Here is a 23,513-nt window from a genome sequence, read left to right on the forward strand (position 1 = left end):
TTTAGCAATTTACACTGTTTTGATGGTTGATTAGAACAATTAAATCAATCATTAAGTGAACAATAATCCATACTTCTGCAAGGGACAATTGATTGACTACGTATTTGACAAATGTTAACGTCAATCGTGTATACGAGTAATTTGCAAATGCATATGCAAAATTGACATGTGCAATCTTTCCGGCGAATAACCAATATTTATTTGAAAAACTGGTCCAATCCCATGAGCCTACTTGTAGCCTTCAGCCCTAGTCCCCCCGTAAAAGAAAGAACTTAAGTGACGATACATCAACCAATCACATAATATCATGCCGAAAATTTCAATTATGACGGCGTATAATAGGCTGGGGACTTGAGATACCGCCACTTGTAGGTAAGTTTCTCTCCTCGCGAGGAGCTCCTAACCGAAAAAATACAAAACCTACCATCTTGAGTGAAATAAAAATCAATCAATGGATAATAATCCTTACACAAATGTTTGATACAGAATACAACTCAGCTGCCCAACTCCTCGTCAAGACATCATCACTACCTCATAAACCTGCTATTACACAAGATTAACCTGTATTTAGTGTTCCTGAGAGTTTGTACATGTGATCAAAACATCCTCGTCTACCTCGAACAAAATCGTAACCTGACAGTAAGTATCCTCGGATTCTCTTGTAGAAACAGTACCGTGACTACGAAAGGATCCATCTCTAGAAATGCCCGCGTCGTTAATTTGTCAACAACTTGATAAAGTACACAGTTTAATACACAAAATTGTACTTGCAGGCTTCAACAAGCCACCAGTGATGTATATACAATTATCTTCAAATTCTCAGCCTTCTTGCGCACGCCCTTCTCCACGAGGCATTTTCTTTGATAACGCTGCCATTGATAAAAATAGTTCAGCAATTTGATCAATCAAATGATACAAGAAATCTTTTTACTAGAGAAATCAACAGTTATATGATTGACGATAGAGGTAATCGTACATTAAAGTAGCAGAATAACAATACATAATAGAGAGAGAGAGAGAGAGAGAGAGATCATACCATCTTCAACATCCTTCAGCTGGTAATAATGCGGAGCTATTTCCACTAACCACTCTGGCTTTAATTCTGTCACCTGCAATTTAATTTGTAGGCTTTAGCTGTAATGCAAATAACGTATACGAAATATTGATCATGGAAAATGAAAGGTACAAGGGAGCAGATACCTGTCTCATATATTCCTTGGTCGTAAGTACCAATTCATGGTATATAACCCATCTCGGAAGCACCTGAAGAGAAATAAAAAGAAATACACAATTGAGCAATCCATCAGATGAAATCTGCCATCAAATTACCATAAGATGCACAAATGTGTTCAGATGCATTAAATCTCCATTAATGGTTATCCAAATTGTACAAAAGCCTTTTTATAATTGGTATCATGTATATGTGTTCATATGCGATATAATGAGTTAGAAATAAAGCACAGCATGAGCAAGATCAGTTTAGATTGTGAACCAAAAGACTAAACTCATATGGAAAGTAGCAACGAGGATAATGCAATTCTTCTTTACCTGTGACAGCCCTGAGCTCGGATGTATATGGACAGTCTGCGGATGTTTGACTGTTCTATAAGATCCATTCTTTTGAAGCTTTGCGGAATGAGGGAAGAAGCCTGATAGAAATAGCAACCATTACAGTTTAATTCAACAATGAACAAGAGTAAAAGGAAGAAGGATTTCACTTTTAAATCATTATGGTTATAACGGTAATGGTATATTTACCAGATGTAATGGCCTTCTTTATAGTCTCGTTATCACTCATATTTGAAACCAGCTCAATCTCCACCCTCTCCAAGAGTCCCTCGAGCTGGTCTCTAATATCTCTAGCACGCTTCATGCTTCTCACCTGTAAGAGGAGTGTTGATAAATATTCAAGAGTCAATATAGTGTAAATTGATATGGTAAAAGCAAGATGTTAATCAGTACCTATAAGACAACAGAAACGCCTAAACTAGTATCAATGTTTCAAATAAAAAATACATCCAAGATTTTAACAAGCATTGGTCTCAAATATCAAAACGTACCTGTATATAATTCTCGTAACACCACTGGGTTGAATAATTGGTCTCTTTCCATGAATTATAAACCTATGATTATAAGAAGAAAAAAACAGTAACATATGGGGTAAATAACAACTGAAATGTTACTTGACACAGTTAGTAATTTATCTTAATTAACTTGTTTCTGATTCAACGGTTGTTATATCTTTTATAATAGAATCAGTACCAACCTCATTCAATTCATTATAAGTTTATAACTACTTAACGTTAAAATATGAACTTTACCATTTTCTCATCCCCCAGTCCCAAAGTCATGGTTTAAAGCCCTAAACATCAGACATGTTCGCTAAAGGGAATATGGAAACAAAACTATACAGTAAAGGAAGGAAAAAGTATACCTTGAGCAATGCAATGTGATCTCCGACGTTTCCCATGTGAAAATTCAATCGTGCATTGTCCGCATGGACTTGCTTGTCCTTTGGACGGTAAAAGATTGAATTACCAATGGAAAGCATGGCAGCAATGGAAATAACCTCGTCTGAACACTTGTACTTATCAGAAGCAACTATCATCTTAGATAGCATGGGGTCAAGTGGAAACTCTGCCATCCTTCGACCAACTTTAGTCAACTCACCCACCTTATTTAATGCACTAAGTGCAAATAAAAGTTCCAGGGCTTTTAGTAATGCTTCAGATGGTGGAGGGTCCATAAAATCAAAATGTAACAAGTCATGAATACCAAGGCTCTTCAATGAAAGCACAACATTTGCGAGATTAGTCCTCTGCACTTCTGGTACTGTGTTATCGTCCAAATCATTGTAATAATTGTACGCAGTATATAAGCGATAGCACTTTCCAGGACCCGTTCGACCAGATCGACCTGCCCTCTGCATTGCTGATGCCTTTGAGATGGGAGTGATTAGCAACGACTCCATCCCAGTCCTTGGATTATAAGACTTCATCTTGCAGAAACCAGGATCAATAACATATTTGATCCCATCAATAGTAAGCGAAGTTTCTGCAATATTTGTGGCAAGGACAACCTTCCTTGCCCCTTCGGGTGTGGGCTCAAAAATTTTTGATTGCAGCTCAGTTGGTAGGTTTGCATATATGGGACAAATAATCAGCTCAGCAATTTTTGTCCCTAGACCCCTTGTTCTGTGCTTCATTATTTCTTCTGCTGTCTCGATTTCTTCTTGACCAGTGAGGAACACCAATATATCTCCAGGTGGTTGCGTCACATGGATTTGAAGTGAAGTTACGATTGCTGCATCTAAGTAATCAGCTTCTGGTGCTTTCGTGTAATGTATTTCAACAGGATACCGCCTTCCCGGAATTTTGAAAATTGGAGCAGAATCAAAATAATCACTGAACTTCTCAGCATCAAGCGTTGCACTTGAGATAAGCAGTTTAAGATCGGGTCTAAACCGAGCAATATCCTATTACAAAATCCACTACCCATCAGATATTCGAAGAAACCAGAGGTATCCATGAGTCTATTATTAAGTGCTTCCCGCAGGGTGGTCATTATAAATCATTTTCAAAATCATCAGCTCAAATTCCGGCACACATAACCAGAGTTATTCCATAAAGCATGCACAGTATTTTCACTAAAAAGAAGAAATATGCAAAAGCCAAGAAAACTAAATCTTCAACCGGGGTCAACTAATCAGTTATTGCCCACAAAGGTCACTTAAAAATTGGAAGCACTGATGGTTTGGTCCAACCATTAACGAATAATGCTGTTCACAAAAATCTCTCTAAAGAAATGACTAGAAAGCATGAAAGAGTTACTGCTTACCTTTACTAATCCAAATAGAATATCAGTTGACAGTGTTCGCTCATGGGCCTCGTCCACCATCACCACACTGAAACAGTTTCAGACAGACAGTGAGACAAAGCCAAAAAACCAATATTCAATCATTATGCCACTAAGTTAGCTTTACCTGTAGCTAGCCAGATCTGGTTCACCAAGGAATTCTCGCAACAGCATTCCATCTGTCATATATTTCAAAACAGTCTTTTCGGATGTGCAATCCTCAAAACGAATGGAATAACCAACCTGTATATGGCATAAAAAGCACTCACTACCTCTATTGCTTTTTCTAGTTTTGGGTACATTTTCAGAACAGATAAGAAACCAGAAAAACATTTCAAATTGGTAAACAAAGAATAATGCATATCATCAGTAAGTACCATCAGAACATCAGATCAGAGTATCACCTCTTTGCAGGTCATTAATTTGTCTTTTAATCCATTCAGGTTATTAACTTATTAGTTATTAGCATAATGAACAAAGACCAATTCAACGAAATTTGGATACCTCATGCCCAAGTTTGACCCCCATTTCTTGAGAAACCCTTGCAGCAACACTCATAGCAGCAACTCTCCGTGGTTGTGTGCATCCAATCTGAAAGAAAAATGAATAAGGTCGTATAACTTCAACTACCATCAGACAGTTATAGTATAATCATGAGTCCACCTTTTTTATTGGTCTAATAATTTTAAAACCTTTCAGGTAGTTTGAGAAAGTTAATAGATTGTTAGTCTCCATAAGTAAAAAATAGGCAAAAAGTTTATGACAATGAGCTATCCCGTATTACTGTCCATTTCAATTAAAATATCATACTAGAGTCGAATGGTTGCATGATAAACATAGACAGATTTCTATCGCACAGCCATAAAATTACAAGAAACAAAGTTTACACCTTTCCACGCTTTGTGTATCCAGCCTCGTGAAGATATTGGGGTATCTGTGTAGTTTTTCCAGAACCAGTTTCACCAACAATAACAAGGACCTAGAAAACCAAAAGATGAAGGCATGTAATACAAGAAAATGCTTAGAGATTTGTTAATATCATAATATGATATTTATTAGAATTCTCTATGGCTTCTATTGTGAAAGTAAAACATAACCATTTCGCGCAAGATAATCATCTGTTACAGTGCATTTGAATGAATGCATCTCTAGTAAAAAATAATAAATTTGTAACAGAAAACATTAACAAAAACCTGATGTTTTTCAACAGCATCGAGCAATAAGTCACGGTATGTGTAGATGGGTAATGTTTTTCTATCCTCCTGAATAAGCAAAAAGTAACGTATATGATTAGTAAAACACAACAATATAATCTCCTATTATTTAATACCATTAAAGGTTAATTATATAGTTAACTAATAAATGACAGGCACAAATTAAATTGACACTGCAAGAATCTCTACTGCTTCAAAGTGTACCAACAGAAAACAACCAACAGCCTGAAAAAACAAAGCCAGACTAGCAAAGAGCCCCCTTCAAGTCAAGTACGTCATACCAAACACAGTTAAACATCTTAGCAAAAAGCCAAGGAAAATATAGAAGCAAAAAAAAAAAAAGGAAATTATCAGCAACCTGGAGCTTCTCTAAGGCTGATTTTGCCCTCGACTCAAGTAACTCAGAGGGTTCCCCATCATCATCAAACTGCACCCACAAAATAAGCAATGAGAAGTGTAGTGTGATACCAGAGAAATGTGTCAAGTCAAAACTGGTACTGTTAATAGAAATACCTTATCACCATCCATCACTGATGCCTTGATAAAGTCAATCTGGTCCTCAAATACAAATCTGAACATCAAAAGACATAGGTTAAAAAACTTAGCATGCTTATGCAGAAACAAAAGAAGCTATCAGAGCATGCCTCTGCTATAAATTTGGTTCATTACACACTGCAACTTCAGATGGTAATAACAAGCAGGTAAAACAGAAGCAAAAGGATGAAACTTTGTAAACTTACTGATAATCATCTGACATTTGCTTTTTATTTTTAGAACCAAATTTCAGCGTTGCCTTTCCTGCAAGATGATGACATCAAGATGAAAATTTCTGACATTTGTCTAAAATTATATAAGAAGGTTCACCTAGATGCTAAAACTTCACCATGAACTCACCAATTTGGTGATCCTCCCAAGCTTCCTGTTCTGCAAATGGATTCATTTTATCCCCAGCACTCTGGTCCCTATACAACAAAATAGGTATTAGAAAAATTTCAAGAAGACAGAACAAGACCAGTTAAGAATATGTTTGGGTATAATAGTTGTAGTTATTCTTCATTTCCTCAATAATTACCTGTAGCGTTGCACGGCCACAGAAAATCTCTTCTCCTGATTAACACCATTCTCGTCATCATAGGCGTCTGGCATCCTGTACTGCATTACCAAAAAAATGAAAGTATAGCGCATAATCAGATGATAACATTGATGTGTAAGGAGATTAAGTAAACCCACAATATAATAAAATAATGATATGCCAAAGCATTTCAATCACTTGGTCACTCCAAAGTGAACAGGAAGGAAAATTCTCAGTAGAAAACTCTTCTCGAAACAGCTCATGTAGGCAACCTAGCCAACCATGGTTAATTATCAAAAGCCCCTAATTACCTCATTGGCATCCTCAGGCTCATCTGACCTCTTCTTCACAATTTCGTATATTTGTTTCTTGTAACTGTACAGCACAAAATCAATGAATAGACAAACATTAGACTCTGTATATAGAAATGGCTGCCGATAAAATAACTGACCATATTTTTTTTATTTATAGTTGGTTCATTGAAGTTATTAAATGCTAGGCAATAATCCGAGACTGAGCAGAACAAAAAAAAATCAGCAGCTGATTTTTCATTACCTTAATTCGCGATATTCTGCTTCAGTGAGTTTCACGCCATCAAATAAGTATTGCTCATCCTCTAAATCGTCTCTGAGATACATTTCAAAACAATAATTAACATTGATTCTGGGAGGAGGGGAAGGGAGTGGTGTGAGCTAACTTTAGGAGAAGGCAAAAGGTATTTCTCTTCAAACCTGATTTCCTCCAACTTCTTTTGCTCCCTTTTCTTTAGATATTCTTGTCTTGAAACTTTTCTGAAGCAGAGAATAAAAAATATCAGACCAGTTGCTTATCAATACATAAACTAAGAACCCTGTTTGGTGTCATACAGAAAACACACATACATGTACATATTTTTAATTAGTACTTTGCTCTCTAGGGTGAACCTAAATAGCTCCAGCATATAAGCGATCTAACCAGACTATCGGTCTACAAAACAATCCAGAGATAGGGGCACATTTTCTATGTGTAAATCACAGAGGTTTCAACAGGAGTCACTTACACAACGATACCAAAGTGTCAACTCAAAAATTGTGTAGGGCAAAATCTAGAAAGCAAATGAAAGTGCACACAACCAGGCAAACAAAAAAGAGCGAAGACCCTCTTTCCTAAGGTTAAAATGAAACACCAAGTTCTTTTGCAACGAGAAAACACAGTTTGGAATCCTAACATAACTTGAACAGACAGTACAACACATACATGATAGTGGATATTATAGTGCAAAAACTTAAAGGCTTTAACGAAATAAGAAAGAAAGGCAAATATGTTCTCTTGCCCAAAAGTTTTAATCAAAATGCTAACTGCTAAAGGGGTAGAATAAAAATGAATAAGCATATTTTAACTATTTAAAAAATAGGTATTTTAAGTTTACTTTTGCCTACCAAAAGAATAGAACTTTACCTGTAAGAACGAACCCAAATAAATAAGCAGGACTTCAGAGTTAGTCAATTCATGATATATAGATAATGACATACCTTAAATCTTCAATTTCATTTTTCTCAAAAGCATTTGTTCTCCGAATAGCCTCATCTGTTCAATAGTACAATGCATCATAATGAGAACTTAAATCCTGAATATGCATCTAGATGTATAATCGCAAGCACAGAATATGCAATTCTTGACAAATATGTGTCGATGTAATTATATCCTCAAGTTGTCGTACCTTCTTCCTTTTTTGACAACTTTCTCTCTGTTAACTGTTGGAAGGGCGAAAAAAAAGATGTTAGTGACGAGAAAGGAAACAAGCAGTGTCAGAAGTAGCTCAAAGCAAGATGACAATCCAAGCTGATTTGATACCAAAGAAAAAGTAGAAAATGAAAATCAGCTCATAACTAAATTTGTACCTTTCGTGTTGCTGTTGTGTCCCGCTCCCTTATATTCCTCTCCAATTGCTCCCTCTCTCTTTGATCACGCAATCTTTCTTCTTCTGACTGCATGCCATTATAAATAGAGGACATGTTAAAAACTGGTAGAGAAGAACAAGGAAAAATCTATAACTGGAAAATGAATATAAAATTGCTACTCAATGTACTGAGCTTTATTATAATAAGAGATATAGAGAGAGAGAGAGAGAGAGCAATAAAAATTTGTAACTATAGTGCCCATTGTGAACGATGCAGATAATACCATTGGGTAAAAAGATGTCAAAATAATCATTCACACTACAAAGTGAGTCTGGACAAGTATTGAAGAACTATATCAATTCAATCAAATTTATCTCTGCTTCCATCATGCATTATTACTTAACTTTGTTTTTCAATTAAAACAGCGACAAATTACGAGAAACTGAACCTAGGCATAAATTTAAAAATATATATATAAGAAGAAAACCTCTGAACCATCATCTTCATCTGGCGAAGTTCGTCTTTTTACCCTTCTCTTTTCTTCCTCTTGTGCAATCCCCTGCAGCATTGCACTAAGTTAAAACAACGATTACCCTGAAAAACAAAAACAGAATATTATATTACAAAAGTTTAAAGGAACCTCATCGTCTTCATCTTCTTGACTCAAACCCTTCTTCCTAAACCGCTTCTTATGGGAATCTGGTTTCCTTGACTCTGAAACAACAGGGACAGATGATCTACCTCCATCATCGTCGTCGTCATCATCTGCATCCAAAAGAGCATATGTCTGCTGCTTCCTGACCAACATTGCAGCTTCCCTCTCTTGTTTCTGATATTGCTGATATACATAACAAACAATAGCAACAATCAGGAAAGGCATGATTTCATAGACGGATAAAACTGGTGTCGAAAATCCTGAGTCTATACATTCATTTGATTTAGAATAAGAACTCACGTTCAAACCAGATTCTTTACGAGGCACTCTAGAAAAAATGTCTTCAGCAAATGCACTTGTTTCAGATGAAGAAGAAAACCCATATTCTACAAGCTTGCCTACAACACCAGCCGGTGATTTTGCTTGTTTAGCTGCAAGAAATGTCAATTTTCCATTAGTCAAATCAAATTGCATACAATGCTGCTATCATCCGTTTGAAGTTCACAAAATCGAAAGCAAATAACTGGTAAAGTGGCAAGGACGAAGAACAACTAACTTATTCCGATAATGTACTGAACAACCGTGGCATTAGAGTATCCAAGCAACATCATTAGCTTATCGGATACCCACGTCTTCAGAGTGCTCTCGCTCCCCATTTTTACTGCATTGACCAACACAGTCGTTCTCAAATTAAATTCGGAAAAAATGGAAAAATAGAGCATGGAAATTTGGTGCCAATTCAATTTAACACTAATTCAAGCTGCCTAAGCTAAAAAGCAACTAAATTTCAATGGAATTATCGCAAATTGAAACAAAAAGGATCACACTGGAACCCTAAGTAGTATTTTTTGTTAGGGATTTTGAATCAATCGAGAAAACTCACCTTAGGGCAACAAATAATTTCTGAAGCCGGAATCAGTTTTTTCTACCCAATATACCCTTATCTCCTTCCCCTTCCAGCCTTTTCAATGGTGTCGTCTCCGGTAGCACAGCACCCAGCACCTTCAGGTTTCAAATCAAAACCCAGTGAAGAAGCAGGCGTACGAGAGAGACAGAGACAGACGACCAATATAATAAATAAATAAATATTTGGAAATAATTAGTTATTTGGAAGAAGAAAAGAATCCAAGGGGAATCAGAAGAAGAAAGAGTAATCAGAAGAGAAGAAGAAGATTCAGAAGGGAAGAAGATGTGGATTTTTAGAGGGCTGGGAGGGGAGGGGGGAGGGCCTGTGTTAATGTCGTTGTTTATTGGTATTTTTATATGGTAATAAAGGTTTTTTTAGGATAAATAATTGTATTAGTTTTATATATACAAGTTAAGTGAAATTTATATTTGTTTTGTACAATGGTATTTTAGTAATCAAACTGCTTTTGATTATGATTCATGTGCTAATACAGAATATGTATTATTTGCACTCTGATTCCACACAGTTTTAGGAGGGTGTATTCAATTGAAATTTTAAGAGATTTTAATTCTTTTAACGAATCTAAAGGTATTCAATTAGGATTTTAAGTGATTATTTGAAATTCAAGGTGTATTCAATTAGAATTTTAAGATAATTTATTAAAATCCTTAGAAATCTGAATGTATTCAGTTAGGATTTTAAAGAAGTTTATAACATTTTAGATATATTCAATTAAAAATTGATTTTAAAGAATTTGAGAAAGTTGAGGAATTAGAAGGAATTTAAGATATTTCGTAATGTATTTTAAGCATCAACAAATTTCATATATTCCCACGAGATTTCGAGGGAATTGAATCAAATTTTTTGTAGAATCTCTACAAATCGATTAAACTCTATAAAAATCTATAGATTTATAAATCAATTAAAGTCTCTCAAATTCTCAATTAAATACATCCTCCTAAGTAAACAGCTTCAAAAAAAAAAATCTGATTTTGATTCCGTGTCAAAAAAAAAATCAATTAAAGTCAATTTAAATTACTATTTGTAATAAAAACTCTAAATTTTTTAAAACTCCAAGCCCAATCCGATATCCAAAGCCCAGAACTCCAAATTCGTTTGATCTAAAAAGTCCGATCCAGCGTCGGTTCAAAAAACTCGCGCGAAGTCCGCCCCAAAAGCGCCAAACATGCCAAGGAGCAAAAGTCATGATCCCCTGCAGTAAAAACCGCACTAACCAATCGAACCCCCAATCAGCGTAAGCCACGTAGGAAAAAGACGCGGTTTTCGGGACCCAGAAAAAGGGCAAAACCAGTCGTTGAAAACGACGACTGGACTGCTTCGTCTTCTTGGTCTCCATAGCTCCGAGCTTGACCCCCGACTAAACCTCTCTGCACAAATCTCATTTCTCTCACTACTAATTTCAGAGGCGAAATTCTCCGCGCAGAGAGGAAAATTCAGAGAATTTATATACTTACGTATATATAAAGAAATAAATAAATAATTTTTTTTTCGAATTTTGTTGCTTTTTGTTTGGGGAAATTTTGTGAGATCAATTTGGTGGCGACGAGATGGGTTGCGCTACCAGCAAAAACGTGGATTCGAAAGCGAGCCGGGCCGCTCGGTGGCGATCCACCGGCATTGTTGGCCTCCGCGACTCCAAATTGAAGGCAATTTCTCTCTCAATCTCTGTCTCCCAAAGCTTATATATGTGTGTGTATGTATATATCTTCGTCTGTGTATTGGTTGTATTTATTAGGGTGGTTGATTGAAAATTTGGTTATTTTTTGGATGATTGTTGTGGAGTTGAATAATTGGGTGTGAGATATTGGGGAGGTGGGTGGAATAAATTGATTAGTTTTGATGAAGTTGTTTCATTTGGTAGTTGGTCATAATTTACATTTTCCCTGTGTCTTGTGATTACAAATTAAATACAAGAATCGCGATAAAGTTCAAATCTTTTTTTTAAGGGTGCTGTTGATTGAGATGTTTTGGATGTGTTTTGGTTCAAATTTTAATTGAAGTCGAAAGAGAGCTTTGAGTTTATATGGAGATGTTTTCAGTTTTTGTTGTTGGTGTATTTGGTTCAAGCATCTGACACGGTTTCTCTCTAGTCCTTTGGTTTAGCGAGTGAAACAGTTAATTGACATAGTGATATATTCTGTATCGTGCATAAACACCTAGTTTCGGGTTATATCTACGCATTTTAGATAAACACAAAGCACTACGAAGCTGGTGCTTTGCCTCATTTCATGTGTGTGTGTGTGTGTGTTTGATGCTATGTATTGATTGGTTACTTTCTCTGGAACAGACATTTCCAGCTGAAGTTCTCGACCTGGACAGGTCCATACGTACTATTGATCTAACAAACAATAAAATAGGTAATGTTCTATTCTCTGAGGCATATTATTCACCAATTTAACAATGCAGTTTAATTTTTGGAAGGCATCTGATTTCCACTTAACCTTCTTTAACAAAAAGCTTCAATGGGTTAACGTAAAGATAAAGGTTTTTTCATGGCTTGGTGTTCAAGGTTTCAATGTTTTTAGAACTTAAGCATAAACATCTAGTAGTTTACTTCTGTTTTTCTGCATGCAGTTGAAATTCCTATGGATATCAGCAAATTAGTAAACCTGCAGAAACTGGTAAGAGTATGTATTTGTCTTTTGTACATGTACTATTTTTCTGATTTCTAAATTCATGATCTACAAGCAATTTGTCATACGTAACGTTTTTAAGACCTTGACGTTCGCCAGCTCTGTTGAACAAAAAAGGATAAATAAATAGTGGCACAATTTTTGTAATGAAAATGGTGGTCCTCTTATTGAAGGTTGTAATCATGAGTGGACTGTTGGATGGGATTCAGTTCTTTCTAAATCTGACAATGAATTGCATAAGAGTATTCGGTTCAAAATATATGAACAAGAAATAGTATTCGATTCAAAAGTTTTTATTTTATTTTTTTAAACCACAAGAAGAAGAAAGCCTTATCCCACTAAGTGGGGTCGGCTTTATGAATCCTAGAACTCCACTGCGCTCGATTTGTGCCATGTCTTCCGTTAGATCCAAGTCTTTTCTTAGAGTCTCTTTCCAAGTCTTCCTATTTTATTTTCATAAACAAACAGCTAAAATACTTCACATGAATTAAGTAATCTCTACATAAGGCAATTTGTTGATATAAGTGTACAATTATTCTTTCATGCGTTTGGATGATCAGTTGACAGTTGAATTTGATTGCTCTATTTTTTCAGATATTAGCTCATAACCTCATTGACCGACTACCGATAAATTTGGCAAAACTAGAGTCCCTAAAAGTTATGACATTTGATGGAAATCGAGTTACTACCTTGCCTGATGAATGTAATTCTCTTCTCTAAGTAAGATAATGTATGGGACCATTGTTTCTTCAACTGCATGGGACCATTGTTTCTTTCAAAGACTTCATCATGGGATGTCTAACTAACAAGATCTATGTTTCCGATTTCTAGTGGGACAGTTGGTCAGACTTGAGCAGTTATCGATCTCCGGAAATTCATTAGAGTCTTTGCCTGCGACTATTGGAAGCTTGCGGAATGTAAGTGCATTGGCATTGTCCTCCTGCTTTTCTGTTTTGCTGTTCCTGCTTTAGGAATTTTATGTCCGAGTTAATTATCAATATCTGTTTTATACGTTTGGAATTTGCCAAAACATTGGAAAATGCATTAATGAGTATCTGAATTTCACTTCTACATTTTTTGAATATCAAATATTTAGCATTCCTTGTGAAAATCCAGGATCTAATAATGGATTATTTGATGCAGTTAAAGCTTTTAAATGTATCGAAGAACAAGTTAAAATCTCTTCCGGAATCCATCGGAAGTTGCTTCTCTCTGGAAGAATTACAAGCTGATGGTATGTTTAAATTGTTGCGTTAGTCAGCGTTAGTCAGCTAATTGATGTCTGTTGTATGTGTTTTTTTTTTTGTTCAATCTAAATAGGTTGATCGTTTCCTTCTCTATGTGGTTCTATGGTCGTAATTCTTTGATTTACCACTGACAGCTTCATGATTCTGCGTTGCGTTTCAGATAATTCAATAGACGAACTTCCTGAGTCAGTCTGCAACCTTATCCACGTAAAGTCGTTTTGCTTGGACAATAATAATGTGAAAAAGGTATAGTTTTTACCACTCACAAGTTTCGTTTTACTTACTTAACCACATAAAGAATGGCAAATTGGTGTACTCCTTGTTTGACAGATACCCACTAATCTGTTGAAAGACTGTAAAGCGCTGCAGAATATTTCCCTCCATGGAAACCCTATTTCCATGGATCAGTTTCAGCAGGTATGCCACATTTTCCTATGTAGTGTTTTACTTCTATCCCTTTTTTCCCGCAATATATTTGAACATTTACCCCGTGATAAAAATCTAGATGGAAGGATTTCAAGAGTTTGAAGCAAGAAGGAAGAAGAAGTTCGACAAACAAATTCACTCAAATGTGATGATCAGTTCTAAAGGCCTTGATGAGGGTATCGATCTTTGAGAGTATGGCATTGACATTCCTGAAATGGTAAGTTCTGCACCAAAATCTCATTTGAGTTCTAGTATCTGTACTAGCACAAAGATAGGAGTTGTTGGACGAATTCCGATTCTTGGTTGTGGCCCTCTCATTACTGCTCCTCTGGTTTTGTCTACCATGCTGACATTTTAAATAACTTTTGATATTTTTCAAACAAAATAAGCTTATTCAAGCTAAATTGTTCGCCGTTCCCCCATACACATTAAGCTTTTACTGTCCTCGTCGTGTTGTTCATGTGATAGCTATCAGTATGACTAATTGACTGGAAAAGCTAAGTATCTGGTGCTATCTTGAAACAAATTGATAGTTACGTGCTGAGAAATGAGATTTGCACGTCTGTTAGTCTTCGATTTCCCTAACTTCAAGACCTCTTTTCGTGTAGTTTTTCGCTTATAATAGCATGTCCATTCGACATATTTCTTCTTGCTTATAACGACTTGCATTTAACTTGTTTTTGTAACGGATCAGATGACAGATTCTAAAGAGAGCCAAAGCCATTCCAATGCAAATGAGGGGGTGGTTTCTTCGCTGCTGTAAATTCGTGTGAGCGTTCTTGTAGCTTCGGATGGCCATCGTTACGACCTTGTTTTTTGTGATCAGTCTTGTCAGATACAAAATAAAACGTATCTAAATTCGGTTCTGTTGGATTGTACACTTTGATGCTGTTTTCTTTAGTACTTGCCAGACTTTGGCAAACTTGTATATGAAAGGGTTTGATTACATCTACACATTTGAACTGTAAAATGTTTCATCTGTTGATACAACATGGGGAAAGTGAATATAATGAGAACATTGAATCCAATCTATTTTTCTTTTCTTTTTTAATATAATGTTATTCTACATTACGGATTTATCATTTATTTGACGTAACAGTTTGAGTCCTAGAGACTCCGATCATACCATCAAATAAATGAATTCCAATCTATTCAAGTGGATTATCAAAATAATGGTACTTAAGATTCATATTATAACTTCAATTAGCAAGGTCGTCCACCACAAAGTTCTTCTCCCGGTTAACATGAACCAACTCTCAATCTGCTATGTGTACCATAATTTTTTGCACTGATCAATAATGTTAACAAGAGAATAAAAGTTGGTAGTAGTTACACTGTTAATCAAATTAACCACTATAACCGATTCCATCTCCACACAAAGGCTTAAAATACTTTTGTCTACTGCAAGCTGTAGACCAAAATAAAGCTCCCAAATTTCAGCATCACCTGTTATTTGCCCAAGTTGACCGAAAGCTTGATATCAAATCCACTGTAATCATCTCAATATCCGTGTGAGTTGAACTTTAGACATTCTCAAACAAAGTGAAGACCGTGTGCTGCTAGACCACCTTGACATGTGTATCTAAAATAAATAATTAATAACAACGATTTCACTTGTCTTTGCCGAAATTTTTCTCTCATGTAAATTTAATGAATTACGTTTGCACATTCGTCAACTTATTTATGAACCCAATTCAATATGAAAACATTTGAGAGAATGGTAACAAGAAATCCACAATTAATCAAATCAAAATCCCTAACCTAATCTTCTAATTAAATGGCAAAAATCCTTGTTTCTAAAAGACAAAATGACAAAACGACAAAACATTCATTACCATTTCGTCATTGTAGGAATTGTCATCCTATCCACCGATAAAATCCACACAATATGCAACTGAAAAAGGTAATGAAATATTTTTATTGTGCCGAAAATACGATTTGGTATACTATCAAATTGTAATATAAGTACTAAATACTTAGAAAAAAAATATCAATCATTCGTAATATGACATTTATGTAACATGTCGTGTTCCTGATACTAAAAGTTTTCTCGGCCAAGAGACAAATCTCAAGTACAGCTGTCCAGAAGCCACTTTCCTCTAACAACACGCCATGTGTCAATCACTAGTCCCTTCCCACACTATGAGGGGTATTTTCCGTAATTACGATCCCATACGTGTCTTTTTTTGTTATTTTCGTTCTTGGACAAGCCACTTACAAAAAAGCCCCATTTTCTCTAATTGCCGCCCCTTTTATCAACCTCGACCATTTCTTTCGCCTGATTCCATCTCCATTTTTTGTCTCGATCCAGAAATTGATCTCAGATTCGATCAATTCATTTTATCCTCTGTCAATCGATCCCAATTTTATCTTGATCCGTGTTCCCTATCCAATTCTAGGGTTAGGGTTTCAAGAAGTGTTTGATCTTCTTCTTCATTTGTAGATCTGACTAAAATTTTATCGGATTAGTGTTTTTTCACTTCCCGCTGTAATATTTTTTCCGATTTTTGTAAATTTGTTCGAATTCTTTTTGTTGTTTAGGTTTTCTGATTTTTGGGTTTCGATCCATAGATCTATAATTCTTTGAGGTTTTTTTATAGTCCATCAGCTGTATTTGTCTACAGACCTAGATACAATTTTAGGGATTTCATAAAGAATTCAAGATCTAGGGTTAGGGTTTTTCAAAAATTTGGGGCTTTTCTTGATTTTGTGAAATTAGGTTGAGGAAAAGTTAGATTGATTCGATTAAGCTCGGTTTTCCCTTTGGGTGCATCTCAATCAAAGCTCCTATCTTCCAATTCAGCGATTTGCTTTATTTCTCGAAGATTTTTTTCCTAAGGTATAAACCGAGCTCTTTTGTTAATTTATGATGAAATTATTAATTTTTGTATGAAAAATAAATATAATAAATAAGTAAGGGAAGTGTTATTGACATTCAAAAAATCTCACTCTACATTCCTCACAAGTGTATTTTTCTTTATAAATATAAAAAGTTTAGAGTGTAGAATGAGACTTTTGAAATACTAATAACAATTCTGACAAGTAAAATCATTTCTTGCTGAATTATGTGATGTGATATGGACACCTTGTTTCTAGCTAAAAGGGGCACATGTTTTTAACTAAAAGAGGCACCTTGATTTTTAGCTAAAAAGGGCACCCTTTGATTAGAAATAAAGCAGCATGTCATATTTACCAAATTGCCCTCCTTTACTATTAGTGATGTCTGTCTCTTTTATGTGGAGGGTGCTCAAATAATTGGCCCCACAACACCCGATATCAATTATAATTGTAATTTTCTTATGGAAAAAAAAAAAATTTGATGGACTTGTAGTTATATGAAGTAATGTTGTGAATAAGACGTCAACTGACATGGGGAACTATAGTGTCATTGATTGGGGAAACAAATAACTTTCAGAAGTAACCATTCTTAGCAGGAAAATTTACACGTTTGAGGTATCTATTTGTGTTTGCTGCATTCAGAAGTGTTTAATTTACGTACCTTGTTGCTTTGTACTATTAAAATTGCGTTTATGCGAGTCGAAGCAAGTTGATATAACATGGACTTGTGATTGTAATGGTATTTGATATGTTTTGGATGTGTAGAAGAAGGTGTAAAATTCTTTTAGGCATTTCTTTTGCATTTTATCTGAACGTTTCTTGTCTCGTTCCTGCAGTTTAATATGGTACATAAACGATCACTTGATGATGATGAGGAAATATTTGTTTCTTTCAACCACCCAAGACAAGTGGGACATCATAAGGACCTTGACTCAATCCGAGGATATTTATTCTGTTCTTTTGGATCACCCTCCTCGGAAGTCTGCCGCCATTGGACCAGAGCATCAAGCTGATGTTCCACTGTGGGGTGCACAAGGAATCCATAATAGTTCTCTCGAGGATGAGAAACGACTAATGGGGACTTGCGTAATTCCAATGGAGCAGGATTCTCTTCCTTCTTATTCTCATCTCATTCTCTTCCCTCCTCTCTCCTCCTCTCACATATTGTTTTTTATCTTATTGTTTCTATAAAAATATTAATCAATATAAGATATTGACGTGACTTAACATAACCGTTCAAATAGGAGGGAAGAGAAAGGGAGAGATATTAGAAAGGGAGATAATCCTCCTCCGATTCAAATGCCTGATTCTGATTTATTGGGAGATGAAAGCTCGCCATCCCTGTAACATAGTGAAATAGAAGGTAATTTGTTGTTTAGGTCTCTCTTTTATTAGCTGGTGTGGAAATGGAAAATTCCTTTCATACCTTCATTAGGAGATCCAGAATTGTCATCTTTGTAGGGTTGTCCTGAAAATATACCAATAATGTAAGAGTAACGGTGGTCTTCATAGTAAGATACCGCGATGTAGTTTTGAATTATCATCGTAAATTGACAGCTATAGTAGTTTTGAAGATGAAAAGCAACACCTTAAAGCCGTAGTTTAAGTTAATTGGTCGAGGCAATGTATTCATCCCGTTTGACCCGAACTCAAACCCTACTCTAGGACTACGTAGATTAGAGTGGTCTGTAACGTGATAACATTGTCTGGAAAAAGTTAGCAGTGGATGCGATCAGTCAAAATGATTTATGACTGCTGGCAGCAGCACAGTGCTGCACTATGGAACATGAATATGTTCTCGGATAAAAGCATAGAATGTTTCAATTTCTTGTGCTAATTATTTGAAAATTTGACAACTCCTTAAATCCGTTCATACCTCAGATTTATGAAGGCTGGTTATAAATTTTACTTACTGGCCAAGACCATCTAAAGAATTAAAAGTTATCTCGTCGATTATCAACTACGAATACAGTCGCTACTTAGAAATTCTTTGTGCAACACATAATCGCTATTTAAAAAGATGGATTTTGTATTGACAACACCTTAAATCCCAGATCGATTTATGGTGGAATGGTAAGCAATTTTTGTCAAAATCTAACAAGCAAAGCTATTATGCCTTGTGAGAAATGCTAAGGAAACTATCCGTCATTTCATATTTTTGACATAATATTTTATAATATCGACACGATTCTCGTGCCAAAAAGATGAGGCAGACAAAGTTTTAATTTTGAGAGTTTCCTTAACATTTCTTATGTCTTAATATATGAGCTAATCTTTGATTCCATAACCCACATGGCTTTGGATAAGGAGGGAATATGCAGTGCATCAATTAAATAGGGTAAAGTACAAAAAAATACCTCAACTATTGGTGTCATGACACTTTCATACCTCATTTTTTAAAAGTGACAATGTCATACCTCATCTTACGAATTTGTGTCAATGTCATACCTTCAATTAGCCTGCCGTTAATTTGTTGGTTAAATACTGACGTGGCTTGATCCAGACCCCACTTTCTATTAAAAAATTAATAAAATATTTAAAAAAACTAAAAAAAATCATTTAATATTTTTAAATATTAGAATAATAAAGAAAAGTCAAAAAACAAAAAAAAAAACAAAACAAAAATAAAAACCTTTCGTCCCATCCACCCCCCTTCCCCCTTTTCTCTCTCCCCATCTTCTTTTTCCTTGCGTAATCTTCAACCAAAAAAAAAAAAAAAAAATTGAAAACCCATCAACCCCTCGAAGAAGAAGAAGAAGAAGAAGAAGGGGAAAAAAAAAAAAAAAAAAAAAAACCCCAACCCAGTTCGTCAACCCCCACCCACCCAAAAAAAAAAACAAATCCAACCCCCTGCAACCCAGAAAGAAAAAAGAAAAAGGAGGAAGAAGAAGAAGAAAAACCCAAGATCCCATTCGCCAGACCGATTCCGCGAGGGGTGGGTGCGAGGTTGGGTGGGTGCAGGGGGGTGGATGCGAAGGGAATACGAACTGGGATTTTCTTTTTCTTTTTTTTCTAGGTTGCAGGTAGGGCGTAGGGGCTCGGGTGAGGGAGAAGAAAGAAGGACGCGGGGGGGGGGGGGGGGGGGTGGGGAGGGTGGGGAGGGATGAAGTTTTTTTTTTTTCTTCTTTTGTTTTCTGGGTTGCAGGCTTGGAGCAGGTAGATAGGGGAAGAAGGGAGGGAAAGGGACCAAATGTTTTGTTTTGTTTTTTTTTTTTTTTTTTTTTTTGTTTTTTTTTTCACTTTTCTTTATTAGTTTAATATTTTTAAAATATTAAATGATTTTTTTTTAGTTTTTAATAATATTTTATTAATTTTTTAAATAGAAAGTGGAATCTAGATCAAGTTACGTCTGCATTTAACTGATAAATTAACGGCAGGCTAAAGGAAGGTATAACATTAACACAAATTTGTAAGATAAGGTATGACATTATCAATTTAAAAAAATAAAGTATAAAAATATCGTAACACTAATAATTAAGGTAATTTTTTGTATTTTATCCAATTAAATACTTTGCAGTACGCTAAACCAGTAGACCCATTGCTTAGTGAGCTGAAAAGCAACAAATAAAAATGGTTAAGAAATTGACATAGGTGCTAAACCCAAAGCAGAAAGAAGCCTCTTCCAACCAGAAGATTTAGCAAGGTACGAGGAGGGTCCCACAAGACAATTTTAAATTTTCGCTGACACCTTTCTGTTATAAATAACGGAAAATATCAGTAAATTATATAATATTAATGTAAATACAGAATTCTTACGTAGTTCAGATATAAGTCTTTACAATTAATTGAAGACTTTTGTATAGGGTATGGTTCTCAACCTTTCACCTTACTGTTTGCTACAACTTTCTTTGCTTTATGATTGCCATAGCCGTAAAATTATAGTTGTTGTCTATGTCATTTTTGCCTGTACAAAGGAATCATATTGTAACTATGAAGAGATATAGAAATACTGAATTTGCCCTCCTTACAAACAACAAACAAGATTAAAAACAGAAATTAATAGTACAAGTTTCCATCGCTTCTCTTCTTTAACATTCATAGTCTGACACAACTAAAAAAAAAAATAGTATAACACATTGCTCCCCGTTTCACCATGATTCCTTAAAAGCTTGTTATATATTCTTTCTCGTTTTAAAGTCAAATATTTGACTGGTTTGAGTATTCCTTAAGCATTGCTGGTGAGTGCTTGCTCACTAACACATGCAGCATTATTACTCTTGAAGAAACATATGCATCTTAATGCATTGGTCCATAAATATATCTATATCTATCTATCTATCTATATATCTATATATATATATATATATATATATATATATATATATAAACAAGCTAGTGGATTTTGTAGTTGCTTCATAATATACACTCACACACTCATATATCACTACGTAAAATATATATAAGGAAAAAAAAAAAAGATAAAACAAATCTGGTTGAGATTGCAGACTTTTTTTTAGCAGATGCACTCAATTTTAGTTTAATCTGTCACTGTGAAGCTAATTAATCTGTTAATAATTGTGATTAATTAATAGCATTCGAGTGAACAAACCCCAACCGCTAAGACTACTAGCTTAATTATGACTTAGTTAAAGCTTAATATGCTTATAACTAATGCAACTTTTGGACCATTTTATATCCATGGCTATGATGACTTCTAATCTTTTTCATTTTAGAGATTCGAACTGTGAACCTATTGCAATTCAAACCGTCTTTCTTACTGTAAATAAGTTTGTGATTGTCAAGTTCTGGTTGACGTAAAACGTTGTGATGAATGATTCAGCACCTTTTGGTTCAATTTAGCACAAAAGAGTTAATTGTAGTAATGGAAACTGAAATATATCCCAAGTTGAATTTTCATCCTTAGGGCCGGTACCCAGCTACAAATATTTGTCATTTAACTATGTGGAGTTCATGTGAATAAAGTGCGCAGTTCAACAACTAGTGGCGACTGGACTTAAATTACAAGCCTCCTAAGAACAAAAATCAAGATGTGGCTGCCAGAAGAGATACAACTCCATGCACTTTTTCTATCATAACTCATCAAAAGTCCCTAGTGAAATCCTCCAAGCGCATAACCACAATAGCAACATGTCATGTTTAGTTTATTAGGTGAGGTAGACCGGAATTCTAAAGCATTGCAACATCCCACCTAGCTAGATGTTGGGTTGAGATCACCAAACTTGTGTATGGACATCTCGACCACGCACTATTCGTAAATAAGCTCATACGAAAGCATGAGATTCTCCGTGTTTTGGGTTGATCCGACCCCAGGATGTTCCACCTGGTGAACTGCCCTAGCTAGCCAAACATTATCGTTAAAGTTTTTCTTTGAATAGTGAGGAGTGGATATGATTTTTAGAATAGAATACAAGTGGGTAATGTGTCCAAAAATGAAAGTAACTCAATGTGTAGTCTCTCCCATGATGGTTTAAAAGATTTGGTGTTGGATGGTGAGGAAATAGGGGATGGAAAGAAGGAAGGAAGCTTAAGAAAAGCATAAAGAGCCAAAGTGGGGGTATCTTCTTATCTTATTAGCCTCTTACAACACATTACAAGGCATGGCAGAAAACAAGGAGTGGCCTGTGGCCATCCTTTCATTTGAAGAAGTCATGCTAGTCAAGTTGAGCATCACTTTTGGAGGGCCATCTCTCTTGACTCTCAAGTGAAGTTTTTTGTGGGCTACCATACATATCTCACATACATTTTTACGTATACATGTCGTATCTAAACGCGTGCATGTATACGTACACTTGCACGAAAAAGATATTTTATGATCTCCATACTTGCTCGTATGTGTCTATAATATGACATCTCGTGGATCCTTTAAAATACAATTGGAGAGAAAAGAAATGTAGGGTTTACAGCTAAACATTGTACTAAATACTAATTAAAGAGCTGGCAAAACGGGCACAAGGGAAGGGGAGTTATGCAGTTAACTGTGGTTAAGGGTTTGCTAATAAGACATTCAAATTACGATTAGAGCAATGAAAGCCGGCTGGCTCCTCCATCACCAATAGAGGCCGGCCAGCACCGGTAGTTTGGCCATGCTAGCTGCCCCATTTCTGACTTTGATGTAGGGCTGCACCCACAACCCTAGACATGCAGCAGGTATCATGGGGTTAGGTTCTTTTAACTGATTAATCAAGAAGATCGACGTCTGTTAACAATCAAAACATGGTCCTTAAGCTAGCTACTTTTGTTTCGTTAAAATTTAAACCCGATATTGTTTAGGGATGATCGTTTCTTTCTAATCAACGCTACGGGAGATTGGAACTTGGGACCTTTTTTGACACTGAAAACAGAGTTACCATTAAATTATACTAAAAATTAGTTGGTTAGGTTAGTAAGCTAAAAACTAGGTGGTTAGGTGAGCATGTACATTATATATTATATATCTGATATTATATGTTGGATTGTTCTTCTAATACTGTACATATTCACAGACCTTTATAGCCTATTTGACCTCTAAATATAAGTAATATATATTTTGATCAAGTGGCATGTGAGCAGGACATCCAAATATATCCACTTAATTAAGTTTCACAAAAAGGACAAACTATATTTGGTACTGGAACAGTATAAGATTCTAGCTGCTCCCATTCTTTATACTTAGTGTTCAAAATTTAGTGCATGCATGTATCAAAGGAGAAATATTTCAGTGTGTAAAAAACACGACTTGATATACTAAGTGTCATAATATAAATGATTGGATTTTTTTTTCACGTATCCAACCACTTGTATCATAACACTTGGTGTGCCTGTTTA

At 35.4% G+C, this 23,513-nt stretch overlaps 2 protein-coding genes across 3 annotated transcripts; one reads left to right on the plus strand and one right to left on the minus strand.

Moving 5' to 3' along the window:
* Positions 1-428: 428 nt before the first annotated feature.
* Positions 429-9,925, minus strand: LOC137710755 (pre-mRNA-splicing factor ATP-dependent RNA helicase DEAH1). The gene is made up of 28 exons (XM_068449875.2): positions 9,560-9,925; positions 9,233-9,337; positions 8,977-9,107; positions 8,662-8,859; positions 8,509-8,580; positions 8,022-8,108; positions 7,841-7,874; positions 7,653-7,707; positions 6,873-6,932; positions 6,697-6,768; positions 6,453-6,516; positions 6,142-6,221; positions 5,964-6,031; positions 5,810-5,867; positions 5,583-5,640; positions 5,428-5,496; positions 5,049-5,117; positions 4,745-4,834; positions 4,360-4,446; positions 3,983-4,098; positions 3,838-3,904; positions 2,435-3,475; positions 2,061-2,123; positions 1,759-1,882; positions 1,549-1,649; positions 1,201-1,263; positions 1,037-1,109; positions 429-869 (listed from the first exon to the last, which is right to left on the minus strand). The coding sequence occupies exons 2-28, from the start codon at positions 9,330-9,332 to the stop codon at positions 820-822; spliced, it is 3,150 nt and encodes a 1,049-aa protein (XP_068305976.2). The 5' UTR covers positions 9,333-9,337; positions 9,560-9,925; the 3' UTR covers positions 429-819.
* A 951-nt stretch (positions 9,926-10,876) lies between these two features.
* On the plus strand, positions 10,877-14,938 carry LOC137711070 (plant intracellular Ras-group-related LRR protein 7). 2 transcript variants are annotated; one of them, XM_068450271.2, is made up of 10 exons: positions 10,877-11,250; positions 11,892-11,961; positions 12,179-12,225; positions 12,832-12,940; positions 13,069-13,154; positions 13,381-13,471; positions 13,645-13,730; positions 13,815-13,901; positions 13,990-14,127; positions 14,605-14,938. In XM_068450271.2, exons 1-9 carry the CDS (start codon positions 11,152-11,154, stop codon positions 14,098-14,100), a joined length of 786 nt encoding a protein of 261 aa, XP_068306372.2. In that variant the 5' UTR covers positions 10,877-11,151; the 3' UTR covers positions 14,101-14,127; positions 14,605-14,938. The 2 variants fall into 2 exon arrangements, with proteins under 2 accessions (XP_068306372.2, XP_088551525.1); XM_088695399.1 differs by having other exon boundaries at positions 10,907-11,250; positions 14,612-14,744.
* Positions 14,939-23,513: the final 8,575 nt, after the last annotated feature.

Source organism: Pyrus communis, chromosome 6 (genome assembly GCF_041283825.1).
Source record: "Pyrus communis isolate YQ-2024b chromosome 6, ASM4128382v1, whole genome shotgun sequence".
Classification (NCBI taxonomy): Eukaryota; Viridiplantae; Streptophyta; class Magnoliopsida; order Rosales; family Rosaceae; genus Pyrus; species Pyrus communis.